This window comes from Hippopotamus amphibius, chromosome 5, assembly GCF_030028045.1.
Source record: "Hippopotamus amphibius kiboko isolate mHipAmp2 chromosome 5, mHipAmp2.hap2, whole genome shotgun sequence".
In the NCBI taxonomy this organism is placed as follows: Eukaryota; Metazoa; Chordata; class Mammalia; order Artiodactyla; family Hippopotamidae; genus Hippopotamus; species Hippopotamus amphibius.
Window position 1 is genome coordinate 57,076,816 of NC_080190.1, and position 13,212 is coordinate 57,090,027.

The 13,212-nt window shown below is 53.9% G+C and overlaps 1 protein-coding gene across 4 annotated transcripts in view; it reads right to left on the bottom strand.

The window, feature by feature from the left end:
* Positions 1-1,869: 1,869 nt before the first annotated feature.
* Positions 1,870-13,212, bottom strand: part of TSPAN14 (tetraspanin 14) — a 54,911-nt gene continuing 43,568 nt past the window's right edge. For all 4 annotated transcript variants that reach the window (XM_057735735.1, XM_057735736.1, XM_057735737.1 and 1 more), the window contains 6 exons: positions 11,906-12,052; positions 10,264-10,434; positions 8,156-8,281; positions 6,792-6,836; positions 4,538-4,657; positions 1,870-3,478 (listed from right to left, as the gene is read on the bottom strand). In XM_057735735.1, coding sequence (XP_057591718.1) covers positions 3,407-3,478; positions 4,538-4,657; positions 6,792-6,836; positions 8,156-8,281; positions 10,264-10,434; positions 11,906-12,052 — 681 coding nt within the window. In that variant the 3' untranslated portion in view covers positions 1,870-3,406. The remainder of the gene's footprint in view (positions 3,479-4,537; positions 4,658-6,791; positions 6,837-8,155; positions 8,282-10,263; positions 10,435-11,905; positions 12,053-13,212) is intronic.

Below are 13,212 nucleotides of genomic sequence, written 5' to 3' on the forward strand. Positions count from 1 at the left end.
CCTCAAACCAAAGCAGGCACCCAAATCCAGGTATAGAGGCGGGGAACCGCACTCTCTGACTTTCCCAAGATGCTCGTCAACCTGCCACAGAGCCCAGTAAATGGATCGTCTTCAGGAAACTGATACTTCTCAGCCTTGCCCTTGGTGCTGGTTTTGCTCAGCAGGTGCCAAAAGGAGTTCAGAATCAGGGCTGACAGGCACCAAACCTCCTATCTGAATTGCAGGTGCAGGTTCTGGGGCAAGGCTCCCAGAGTTTCAGCCCAGCTCTTCCAAATCCTCGACCAGTACCTTACCTTTCTCATGTTTTGAGCACAAAAATGGCTTCCTCAGAGCAGTTCTGGTAACTGAATCAGTTTTTAACTGTTAGGTACTCTGTGTACTTCCTATGTTCCAGGAAGTTCTGGGTTCATTAATTTTTATTGTTATTCACGTGGGAGAGCCCAGCGCAGTCTCATGCACCAGCACAGATGGCTTTCCTGCCTGCCTCACAGCCCTGCCTTGGGGGCACAGGAGCCCCAGGAGACCGATGAGCACCGGCAGGTGCTGCTGGAGGCAGGACAAGGATGGGCAGGAGAGGAGACCTGAGAGCCCGGGCAGCAGAAGCAGAGGACTTTGAGGACAGGGTGGTCCAGCGCGTCAGGAGCTGCAGAGGCCAAGAGAGGCATGGGGTCTGGGGATTGGGGTGAGCAGCTTTCAGTCAAGTGAGGAGAGTAGCAGGTAGTGGTGGGAGGGGGACAGAGCCTGGGAATGGGCGTGGGGGGTGGGGGGTGGTAAGAGGGCAAGAGGGCCAAGGCAAGCTTTCTGGGATGGGGATACGTGGGATGGGGTGAGGGGAGCAGGTAGGAAAGATAACAGTGCAGAAGCCCCAGGAGGAGGTGGGCAGGAGGGTCACAGGAAGGATAAGCAAAGACCCTGAAACTTTAAAGCGAGAGTTGGGGGGGGGAGGGGGGCAGGAGGGGAAGGAAGTGCAGAGGCACAGCTGGCCTCTGTCTCAGCCCGAGAGGACAGAGTGGCTGGGCACTCAGGGTAGGCTGGACGGCGAGTGGCCTGGAGGGCTGCACTGTGGCTCCGTGCAGAGAGCCCAGTGCGTTGGAGCTGCCATGTGAGCATCCCTCATCCTGCATTTCTTTCTATCCTCATCCAACTTGGAGTCCAATGAGATGGCTCAAAGTGGCCAGCAAGTTTTGTAAATGAATTGAAAAATAAACCCAACTCTGAAAAAGTCACAGCTAGACTTCACCCTGAACTGTGCTGTGACCTGTGAAGACACTTGCAAGGGGTTCGGCCACCAGGTCCACATGAATAAACAGGACAGCAGGAGCCATCCAGGAGCTCTGCTGGTGTCCACACCCCAGCAGTGAGGGCCTGGGGCCACTGACTCCCCCAGGGCAGGCTGGGTCAGATGTACCTGGCACTGCCGCTAACCCCCTCCACAGACAGGCCACACCCCCTCCAGCACACACAGCTCATGCAGCATCAGTGCCCCGATTCCAACCCAGTGTCCCCAACCTCTTTTGCCTGGACCTTACTGCCTGGGGCTGTACAGTTATAACCTAAAATAATGTTTCCTCCAGGCCTATGGAGTCAAAGTTCTACCTTGTGGTTCCAGCTGGACATAACTAAACCATAGCCAGCTTGTTCCAGTTGTAACCTCCATACAAAGAATCACTGAAAGTGGCACACAGAATTAAAAAAAAAAAAAAAATCAATGGATGAAATTTATTTCAGGTTGTGCCAACCACTTACCTGCCTGTTGTGCCTACCCACACCCGATCCCACTGGTTCCCTTGGTAGCCGAGTTTACCACTGAGATGCTTAATGCCATCTTGATATGACCCAAAACAAAAACAATCAAAACAACAGCAGTACTATAAAGATATATTCCATAAAAGAGTTTGGCAGTCAAAGAAAAGCATCACACTTCCTAAAAACACAAGCACTCTTCTTCCCCTAGTCTACAGAGAAAATTGTAAAAAAAACGAAACCAACGTCATCCACAAACACCCACCAGTATACACCACACTAGCATGTACACTTCGGCAAGTAAGTAAAGCTAGCACTCCATCCCTGAATGATGAGGACAGAACTGGTACAAGATCCAGAGACGCGTTAGAGTGTAGCCTAGTCAAAGATGCACAAATGCCCCAACTACCCCCGGGGAGTTATTCAGTACATAAGACAGACTTCATTTCCAAGAGCAAGAAGGCCCCAATAGCCCTGACAGGAAAGGTGGACACAGTGACCACAGATGTCCCCGTGGGGGGGTGGAGGGTCACTAAGAAAGTCAGCAACAAAACATCCGAGCCTCTACGCAGCCGCAGGCTGGGGTCCGTGGCTCGGCCCAGGGGCCTGGCTACAGGGCTTCTCTCTCCGGGGGGAGGCGAATGCCAGGCCGGCCAGCCGGTCCTTAGCATGTGGCCTGGAGAGGACCCCTGGCCAAAGGTGTCTGGCTGGCTGGCCATCTCTGGCTGGGGCTCCCTGGCCTGGCAGTGGGGGAGGGGCAGGATTCAAGTTCCGGGGAACAGTTTCAGTAGCACCAAGACCAGAAGACAGCGAGGCCAAGTGGGGAGGGGGAGGGGGCCCCGCGTGTTGGGGGTGTGCAGATGAAGGGCGAGCACGTCTGTGCAGCTGGGTTACTAGGGGTGACAAGGAGGAGCTGATGGAGTTGGTTCATGAGACACTCAAGGGAACAGAAAGGAATGGCGTCAGTCCCAGACACCGCGTAAGGCTGTTGAGAGGAGAATGCCAGAGGAAATGCAGACGTGGTGTGCGAACATTCTGACCCCTATAAATAAACTATTTACACACTTTAGGAAAAGGAGAGCTGACTCTCGGAGGAGGGCCGTGCCCACCGCCCCCTCGTGCCACCAGGGCGTAATGCTGTTGAGGCTGGAGGCTGTTGCCGCCCTGGGGGGCTGGGGGGGCAGTGGACGAGGCGCTCCCGTGGCACCAGCCCACGCACTGGCTCAGGCTTACTTCACTTGGACGTGGCTGAGGATCTTGCCGACACCCCGACTTGTGCAGGCACCGCCCGCCCCGCTGGCGCTCAGAGGTCCACAGACATGGCCGCCCCCTAGGCCAGCACCCATGACAGGAGTGGCGAGGAGGCCAGGGTGCAGCCACCAGAGCCGTCTGTCCCTCAGAGTCACCTCCCTCACTTAAAGACATAGCCTCTGAATCAGGGCAGACCCCAGTGGGGGTGCTGGTCACACGTCCGTGCGGGTGAGCGGGGGCCCCTCGGGCTTTAGCACCAGCAGGCAGAAACAGAGAGGTGACGTCCGTGCGGATGCTGGAGGCAGGGTGCCGGCTCTGCGTCCGTGTCCGTCCTCCCGGACGTGACGTCGACCGCGGTGAAGGGCCTCGGCCTCCACAGCGTGGCTCAGCTCTGCTCGCCCACCCCGGCTCCTCAGAAGTGGTGGCCTGCCTTCACCGCCTCAATGTCCGAGATCAGGGTCCTCGCCAGGAAGATGCCAAATATCTGAAAACAAAGCCAGCAGAGGCAGCGGCATCAGCCTCGGGGCCCAGAGGGTGAGGTGGGACCGGGGACCCCGCACTGCCCTCCACCATCAGGCCCGCTCGCGGAGGCTGAGGACGGACGGCAGCAACTGGGCACGCGGCAAAACGAGACGAGGCCGCCCGTGAAGACACACGCGCCCGGGGTCTGCTCTGCGGTGTCCCTAGAGCCTAGGAGGGGCAAACAGGAGGCACCACAGAAGCCAAACAGACGTCCTGCCCTGCCCCCGACACGACCACGCACGGCCCAGACCACAGGCCAGGATGCGTTCTGTACCCAGGGTGAGACTGAGAACGACAGGGTCCCCCTGACAGGCTCTGATTCCCAAAATAACAAATCTCAGATGTTCCCTGTAAACCTGGATTCCACAGTAGAAACAAGATTGTCCCCAGTCTGGGCTATGCTGCTGTGACCTCGGTGACCAGGACAATCGTGTGGGAAGACCCACGTTTTTCTACGAGGAACAGACTAATGTGAACTTGGTGACCTGAGGAATTTTGCTGTCCCCCACCCACCCCCACTTTAAATTCTTGTTGTGGTTGGTATTTGAGGAGCCAGTCCTTCTGAAGTCTGAGTCCCTTGCCTGCTTTGCGAGTACATGTTTTTTTCCTTTTCCAGATGTTTCTGGCTCTCGGTCTTGCTTTGAGATCAATCAACCGCTGAGTGAAGGAGGAAAAAGTGCATGGACAACGGGTGACCCCCAAGTCCACCCCCGCCACCCTCTTCAAGGCAGAGCTGAACATTTTCTAAATGGCAGGTTTTCTACAGAGCGGCCGCCTCAGCTGCCTCAGGGGCTGCTCCCAGGGCTGCTGACTTCTCCTCCAAGCCCTGGGCAACATGAGAAAAACGCCTGGTTTTTCTGATTCACCGAATTCTTGACTCTCTCCCGCCAGTTCTTCTCTCGGCAGACACTAGCCAGCCTACTCACCCCGTGCCTCACGTGCCCTCGGCCACCAGCATCTTCCCCCGTGTGAAATCTGGCTCAAGGGAACAGGTGTGGCCACAAGGGCAGCGGGAGCAAACCTGCAGCAGTGAGATGGCGATGAAGACACCGGCCACGATGTAGATGTTCCTCGGGAGCCAGCCCTCCAGCGCCTGGATGCAGCCTTTTGTGAAGATGGACTCGTCCCATTTGCTCTTCAGCTGCAGGTAAACGGGATAGCGACCTGAGCCTGAGACATGCAGGCCGTCCTCACCCTGGTTCCCCAGAGGGCTCCCTCTCGGGGGAAATGAGAGATCTGGGAGGCAGGCACTGAGGACGGACGGACAGACAGAACTCCCCAGGAGAAACACATCTACTTGCCTCAGTCTCTGCCCACCCCAGGCAGTTTGCATTTAATAATCTGCCTAAGCAAAGGCTCTGTCTGTGATCTTTAACCTCTTTCTGTTAGGGCCTCCACAGATTTCAAGATCAACTTGTTCAGCACACCTCCACAGCCCACGTGTAGAGAAAGCGAGGGGACTGGGAGGCTTGGGGAAGGAAGATATGCTTTAAAGAGAGAAACTGAGAGAAGAGAGTTCAGCGTCTTCTGTGTCAGGAGAGGGAAGAAACAGTGGCTTCTCAGAGTGTGTCCCTGAGCCCGGGTGAGCCTGGCTCCTGGAAGCAGAACCAGCAGGAGCAGTCACAAGCTGACTGGCTCCTTCCTATCCCGACCCCAGGGGAGGCTCAGTAAACACACGGAGATATCGTGTGCAGATACCGTGTCTCCACCACCCCACACACAGAAACCAGCCCCGGCCCCTCTCCCCCAGCAACCTCACCCATGAAACACTGATGGAACATTCGATCATTAACAGTGTTAGAGGCTGAATTCTGTCCCTTTAAAGTTCACATGTTGAAGTCCTAACCCCCAAGACCTCAGAATGTGACTGTATTTGGAGATAGGCTGTTTAAAGAGGTAAATAAATTAAAATGAGGTCGTTGGAATTGGCCCTAATCCAATATGACTGGTGTCCTCGTGAGAAGAAGGGATTAGGACTCAGACAGACACAGAGGGAAGCCCATGTGAGGACATAGGGAGGAAAAGGCACCATCCAAGCCAAGGAGAGGGGCCCCAGAAGGAACCAGCCCTGCTCACACCTTGATCCCAGACTTCTAACCTCAAGGACTGTGAGAAAATAAATCTCTGTTATTTCAACCTGGGTACCTTGTTACAGCAGTCCTAGCAACTAATACAAGCCATGACAAAACTTGTAACTAAAGAAGCTGATGCTGGACTTCCCTGGTGGCGCAGTGGTTAAGAATCCATCTGCCAATGCAGGGGACACAGGTTTGATCCCTGGTCTGGGAAGATCCCACATGCCACGGAGCAACTAAGCCCATGTGCCACAACTACTAAGCCTGTGCTCTAGAGCCTGTGAACCACAACTACTAAGCCCACGTGCTGCAACTACTGAAGCCTGCATGCCTAGAGCCTGTGCTCCACAGCAAGAGAAGTCACCGCAATGAGAAGCCTGTGCACCGCAATGAAGAGAAGCACCCACTCACCACAACTAGAGAAAGCCCACGCAGCAACAAAGACCCAATGCAGCCAATAAATAAATTAATTAATTAAAAAAAAAAAAAAAAAGAAGCAGCTAAAGCTGACACAGGCCCATCCCTGTGAAGCACAGCTCATTGCAGAGGGAGCTGAGGTTTCCCAACCTGTAGGGTCACGTCCCTAGTGTCCATGGCCAACAGGAGGGGTATCTGCAGTTTCCACGAGTTCTCGCTCCCTCAGGACAGCCATCATTCACATCACCAGAGGCCACCAGAGCAAGGACTGGGGCGGGCCCTCGCCTCTTCATATCCAAGCTCACACTCCCTGTAGCCTGAAGAAGCCCTTAGAGGACGGAGCACCGTTTCTGCCCCAAGCCTGTCTTCCTCCCTGTCACCACTGCCGCCATACCGCAGCTGGACCAAGCCATATGTTCCTGCAGCTCTGCCCTGAACCCCTACGTAACAGACTCCTCCTGAGACTCCAAGGAGTCTCTTAAACATATAGTCTTTGTTCCCCCAAACTTCCACCTGACCTCTTTCCACTAATGTAGCAACTGCTAGATTTTGTGACTTCCGTTCACAGGGCTTGAAATCACAACCATTATTGTCCCCGTGCAGCTGGGTGGGGGGCATGTGTGTGGCCATGTACCTCTGCTCACCTGGTTCCCAGCTTAGGTGGCACCTCTGAGCTTAGTCTGCCCTGGCTTTCCCACTCCAATTTGCACTCGTGCTAAATCAGGAAGTTGGACCCTACGGAATAAACCTGAGGAATTTAGTCATATGCATTGGGGCTCTTACCTGAGTCCTGACATCATAGCCACACTGTGTGTTCACAACTTTTTGCTGTAAGAAAAGCAAAAGCGATCAGTCATTTCTGTGCTCTTGAGAAGCTGGTGGTAGAAAGCTCTAGAAAAGTCGCAACCAAACACCAACAAACACCTGCACCAATTCCATTATAGCTCACGTCCTTCCATCATGCTGCCAGCTAACCTTTCGTGCTAGGACAGGGGTCAGCAAACCTTTTGTGTGAAAGGGCTAAATAATAAATATTTCAGACCTGACTATAGCTACTATTCAGCTCTGCTGTTGTAGCATGAAAGCAGTCATTGACAATATACAAATGAATGGGCATGGCTGTATTTCAATACGACTTTATTTATGAACACTGAAATCTGAATTTCATATGCTTTTCACGTCACAAAATATTACCCTTCTTTTGATTTATTTTCAACCACTAAAAAACAGCTGAAACCACTCGTGGCTCACAGGTCATCCAAAACCAGATAGCAGACCAGATCTGATGCAGGGGTCGTAGTCTGCCAATCCCTGAGCTAGAAGGGAAAAGCTGTACTTTTTGCTAAAGATTTCAGTCCAGTGGAGATTCAGACACCGACTGTGCAGCCTCCGCAGACCTGAGCCCCTCCCAGGCTAGGGAACCTGCCCAGGTCATGGAGATAATGCTGTGCCCACCCAGAGCCCCGTAGCCCAGCACCAGGCAGTGTGACTGCACTGAGAGCTGTACGGGCTCCCCTCTGCTCAGGCTAGGTTCATGCAAACATTCAGTGCTCCTTCAAGGGCACCCAAGGGAATTCCCTGGCGGTTCAGTGGCTAGGACTTGGTGCTTTCACTGCTGTGGCACTGGGTTCAATCCCTGGTCAGGGAACAATGATCCTGTACGCTGCACAGCGTGGCCAAAAAAAAAGGCACCCAGGAGCTCAGTTTCTGGAACCCAAGGCCATGGTCTGTGGACTGGGGATGAAGACAGATGAAAAAGAAGGAACAGTGAAAGAATTCCGTACCCCCCCCAGGCAGTGATGTACCCCACTGCCCCGGGCTTCTGAGGACGGGGCGTTTTCTCCAGAGGAAGGAGACCAGGGCTCATTATAGTCACAGCATCTTGTCCAGGCCCCCTGAGTGACAGCTCCTCACGGGACGGGGAACACTGTTTTTCTCCTGCTTCACCCAGCACACTAGAGCCAGGGTGGGCCATGTAAAAACATTCCTGGAATTTATACGTATAGGATTTCAGAGCTACAAGAGCCCTGGGCAAGCGGAGGGGGAGCCAGGCACTCATTCCATCTGCAGAAGAGAAGCAGCCGGAGCCCTCAGGGAGGCGGGCATCGCCTGCTCCGGACGAACCGTCCACGTGAGGGCCGACTCACCGCGGGGTCCGGCACGCAGCAGGAGAAGGGCACCCCACACTTCTCACGGCTGTAGCTGGCGCCACTGCAGTTGAAGTAGACGTTGAGGTCCCAGTCTTCAGGGCCGTATGCCCCGCAGCACTGGTTCTGCAATCGCAAAGCCGAGAACCATCGGGGCTCTGAGCCAGGGCTGTGGTCGCCCAGCACAGGGTGTCTGTCTTAGAGACGTGGGGTGCCAAACAGAGAAATCAAAGCCTGCCCCACGGACCTCCCTTCACATAGAGATCTGAGCGAGGTGACCCAGATGGCCCTTTAAGAAGGAAACTGCACCCAGGCCCTGTCTGGGCCCAAGACATTGGCAGGCCCTGGCCTCAGCTTCACTCCCCACTCACCCTGGAACTTTCCCTTCCTCCCCACCTGCCCTCCACCCCACCAGAGCGGGCTTCTCGTTCTCTTTCTGATGCAGTCCTCTACTACCCCCCCCGGCCCCCCCCGCCGAGGGAACACCTCCTTGTGGACAGTATGCCTTCCTCCCCAAGAAAGGTCCAAGCTGGCCCCAGTCACCTTTTGTGCCTCTTTACAGAAAACAGCTGCTGACGTCTACTCCCAAGGAGAGTTATGACTGGGGTGAAAAGTAACGCAATCAAACCTCTGTCCCTGACCCGGGCTCTCCACTCTCCCGTCCCAGAACCCCCCCACTATCTGGTGAAGCAGCAAAGAAAAACCCCGTTTGTCTAAAAAATTGTAAAACCGAACACAGTGAAAGCAGCACTCTGACGTCAGTGGCATCCCAATCTGAGAGCAGATGTCGTTTTTGCACCTGTCCTTACAGCTGACATGGTTATGGCCTTAATCACAAGCCCACAACCAGGATTTCTGCTTCACTTTCATTTCTAAGGTAAAAAAATCCTGTCGCCCCCACCCCCACGCCTCTGTGGTTCCTGGGGCTCTAACAAGTACCTAATATTTCACTAGAAGGAAGCTCCATCGATTACCAAATACCTCTGGGAAAAGGTATTTGTAAAAGAAAAGGAAGGCAGTGGAGAAAACTACAATGTCTTTAAGGCCAGTGCAGAGAGGAACCACCCTTGACGTCAGCAAGCCCAAGGCTATGTGGAAATGAAGCGAGCATGGCAGCCTTGGACACAAAAGGAAAAGGCACAGCAGGGAGTAGTGTCAGAAGAGGGCGGGATGGGGACTTCACAGACAGATACAGGTCACTGCTAACAACACAGGAAGGATCTCCGGTCACATCAGTGGGTTCTGGTGGATCCCACGATACATGAAACAAGGGGTAAACAAGTGCTGGTTCATAAGGAGAACAGATCTTGGTTATTTTTAACGCTCTCTATTTTCTTCTCAGAACGAAAGTGTTCTATACAAAAAGTTCCTGAGGCACAACAGTGTAAAGCAATTATATTCCAATAAAGAGCTTAAAAAAAAAACCAAGTTCCTGAGGAAGCTAGGTTTTCTGGCCGAGCACAGGTCAAACCACCGCCTTGCAGAGGCGGGCATGGTGGGGAGTGGGTTTCTCCCAGGGAAGGAGATGCGGGACAGCAGTGGTCCCAGCCTCCAGGTGCAGCCACACACGAGAGGGACAGACGCCAGATGGAGGAAAGGCCACAGCCTGGAACTGCTTAGACAGACCTCCCGGGACATATTCCAGGGAGGTTACATTCTTCTCCATCTGAAGAAGCTTCCTCCAGGCAGCTCTGGCCTCTCAAACAGGAAGGGGAAAAGGTCCCGGGAGGAAGGGGACAAGAATAGCCTCAGACAGGGAGTCACGCGCCCAGCTCTGCCCCTCAGGGCCCAAGGCGCCCGGGGGGAATGCGGCCGCCCGCATGGCCAGGGCTGCAGAGATCTGAGCCCCATGTACAGCTGAACAGCCTGCCCAAAGCAAATGGGGGAGGGCACCCTGAGAGCAAGCCTGGCCCACCAGCAACCACGAGCAGACAAAGCTAACCTGACCAGAGGTGGGGGTGGCACCTTCCCTGGCCTCCCGGCTGCGGACAGAGCTGAGGAGGGAAGGCCCCCTGTGCACCCCACCAGCCTGGCCCCCGAGCCTCGAATACAGACTGAAGCCAGGAAAGCTGAGCTCTATCGGGGATAAGGCCAGGGGTGGTGCTTACAGCTTTCTGGAGGGAGTCAATGAGGTTCTGCAGGTCAATGTCGTCCCGGTAGGATCTGATGTTGCTCTCGAAGAACTCCCGGAACCGGTCCCTCACCCAGTCCTGGAACAGGAAGGCCAGCACGGCCACGGCCAGCTCCAGGAAGAAGATGAGCACGATGGCACTGCAGAACTGCAGGGGGACGAGCACAGGAGCGGGGGTCACCACACCTCCAGCCCCCCAGCCGGACACACACCCTTGTCCAACCCAGAACCTCTGCCTGCCGCAAGGAGACCCACGCTGGAGTCTGGGGAATGCCACGCTATTAGCTGGCTACTCTAGGCAACTCATCCCCACCCACAGCACTGCATTGTTGGTAAGAGTCAGATGAGTGAAAGTACGAGAAAACTCCAAGACAATGTGCCAACCATCGCCTATGAAGTAGCCCCCACTCCAAGGAAACCCCATCACGGGAATGAATGCTACCGGCTCCTTGAGGGCAAAGACTGTGCCCCAGACACACTATATACGTACAGCCATCCCAGGTGGTAGAAATCTGTCATCCTTACTTTAGGGATAAGGAAACTGAGGTTCACTCAGGTTATGTACCTGAGATACAGGATATCTGAGTTCCCTGGCAGGGCTCTTTACAACTCTGGGGTTGCTAACGTTGTCAGTACCGACCCTATGTGTGTATATAATAGTCACCTGCAAAAAACCTCTGCAGAAGCACAGCTGTCCCTGGCCATGATAGTGGTGGAATTCTGTAAAGCCCACCGCAGCCCCAGGTCCACACCCCCTCCCATCAAGGTGGGGTTCCAGCCTGTAGAGCTCAAGTTTTCACAGCGATTATCACTGGCCATACAGCAACTAAGCAGCTAGGCCACAACTGGCAATATCTCACAATAAGACCTGCACATGCACAAACAGACACTCATATAAGGTCCTCCAGAATGTAATCTCCATTCACAGAGAAGCAAGATAACCAAACATAATAACTTTAAGAGAAAAAAGAGAGAGAGAGAGAGAGAGAGAAAACCCATGTGTTTTGCTCTATAAATTAAGCCCAGAAAAAAGGCTTGATCTAATAAATTCAAAATAATATATTGCAAAACATGATCATGTGTTTTCCCCACCAGGTGCTATTTAATTTTAGCTGAATGCATTTCAAAATGAATGTGTATCTAAATATAAAACCAAATTCTTAGTAACTCAAAGTTCTGCCAGGAAATTAAGGATTCTGCTTTGTACATTCAACAGATTCACACGCCCTGGGGGAGGGAAAATGTTCCCTAACATTATTGACAGCTTTTGAGCTTCGCCAGGAAGGGCAAAGGTGGTAGCAAACAAACAACTAGAACTTCTGAGGGGAGATAAAAGGCAAAGGAAGGGGAGGGAAGCAGTCCAGGAAGCAGCCGACTCCGCCTGAAAACCAGAGGGGCCCGGCTTCTCCAAAGATGGGGATCTAGTTTACCTGCCTGTTTCCTGAAATCTTACCTTTCCTTGGCAGCAGGGTACCAAGGGCTGCCTCCTCCCCCTACTGCCGGATCTTCGGGGAGGTGTGAGAGCTGCTACCCCCTTCAGATAAGGGCTAGGCCTGCCCAGTAGAGCCCACACCCCTACCCCCCGATATCCTCCCACCCCCATATCTGGGGCCACTCACAAAGTTGAGCAGGCAGATGTTCTCCCGCAGGGCGCCCACGCAACCAGCAAAGCCCAGTGTGAACATCACCACTCCCACCATCAGCACCAGCACCACAGGGTCAATTCCATGCATCCGGGTCACTTTGGTGAGGTCGGACAGCACCCCCTGAAAGAGGCAGAGAAAGCAGGGTAACATCAGCCTTGAAGAGAGTCGAAGGTGCCTTGGGAGGCTGTGTCTGGAACTACATGAGAACAGGGACCTGCTGTCCAAGGCTCAGTCTTCTCATTAAAAGCCGTGCCACTGCGTGGCCCCTGCCCATCTGCCCCTTAGAGGCCCCTCTGCCCATCAGATCTTTGCCCACATCAGCCCTCAGCTGCCCTCCTATGCCCGGTCTCCATCTAGGCTGTGACCTCCTTCCAGGCAGACCCCACACTTCTTTTGTAGCCTGCAGGGTTCTGACGCAGGCCTGGGGTGGAAGGGGACCTCGGGGGACCCTGTGGCCCAAGGTCAAGGGACCCTAGGGCCCTGGCCTCTGGCCATCTGGCGGCTAACTCTGCATTCGATTCATGGAGAACCCCATTATCTCGGGATGAAAACAGCTTCAACGTGAACACGCTTGTGAACAGCACACCCGCCAAGGACAGGTGAAGGCAGCGCTGTCCACTAACTTTTTGTGATGATGCAGATGTTCTATATCTGCACTGTTCACAATGGTAGCCACTGGTCACATGTGCTACTGAGCACTTGAAATGTGGCCTAGTGGAACTAAAGAACTGAATTTTAATTTGTATTCCATGTTAATTAATTTAGATATAATTGGTCACATCTGGCTAATGGCAACAGAAATGGTCAGAGCAGTTCTACAGGATTCAGAGGAGGAAGGAGAAAAGAGCAGCCGGACCAGGCACCCAAGCTGGACGCAGGCAGCCAGGGTAGCCAGGCCTAAGCTCAGGGCTCCGTTGGCTGAGATGCTGCTGTTCCGGAGGTGGTCACACGGTGGCGCTATGAGTCACGGTTTGCACCAGCTTCTTGGTCACTAGGGCAAAGTGACATTGCACTGAAAGCTTTTAAAGGGGCCCAAATCCAAAGGCAGACCTTATCCAGTTCCTAAGGGCATGGCAAGAAAGCCCACAGACCTAAGCACTCCTGCCTCCTCCTGGAAGCAAAGAGAGGTTCCACTGAAGGAATACAGGGCCCTGGGCCTGAGGCTCAAGAGAAAGCTTTAGCTCCCACTGTTTCCATCCTGGTCTCTCCACCTCCCCAGCACCCACTTATCTGCAGAGCAAAATGTGGCATCAAAGCTCCACCCTGCCATATCTGGTCTA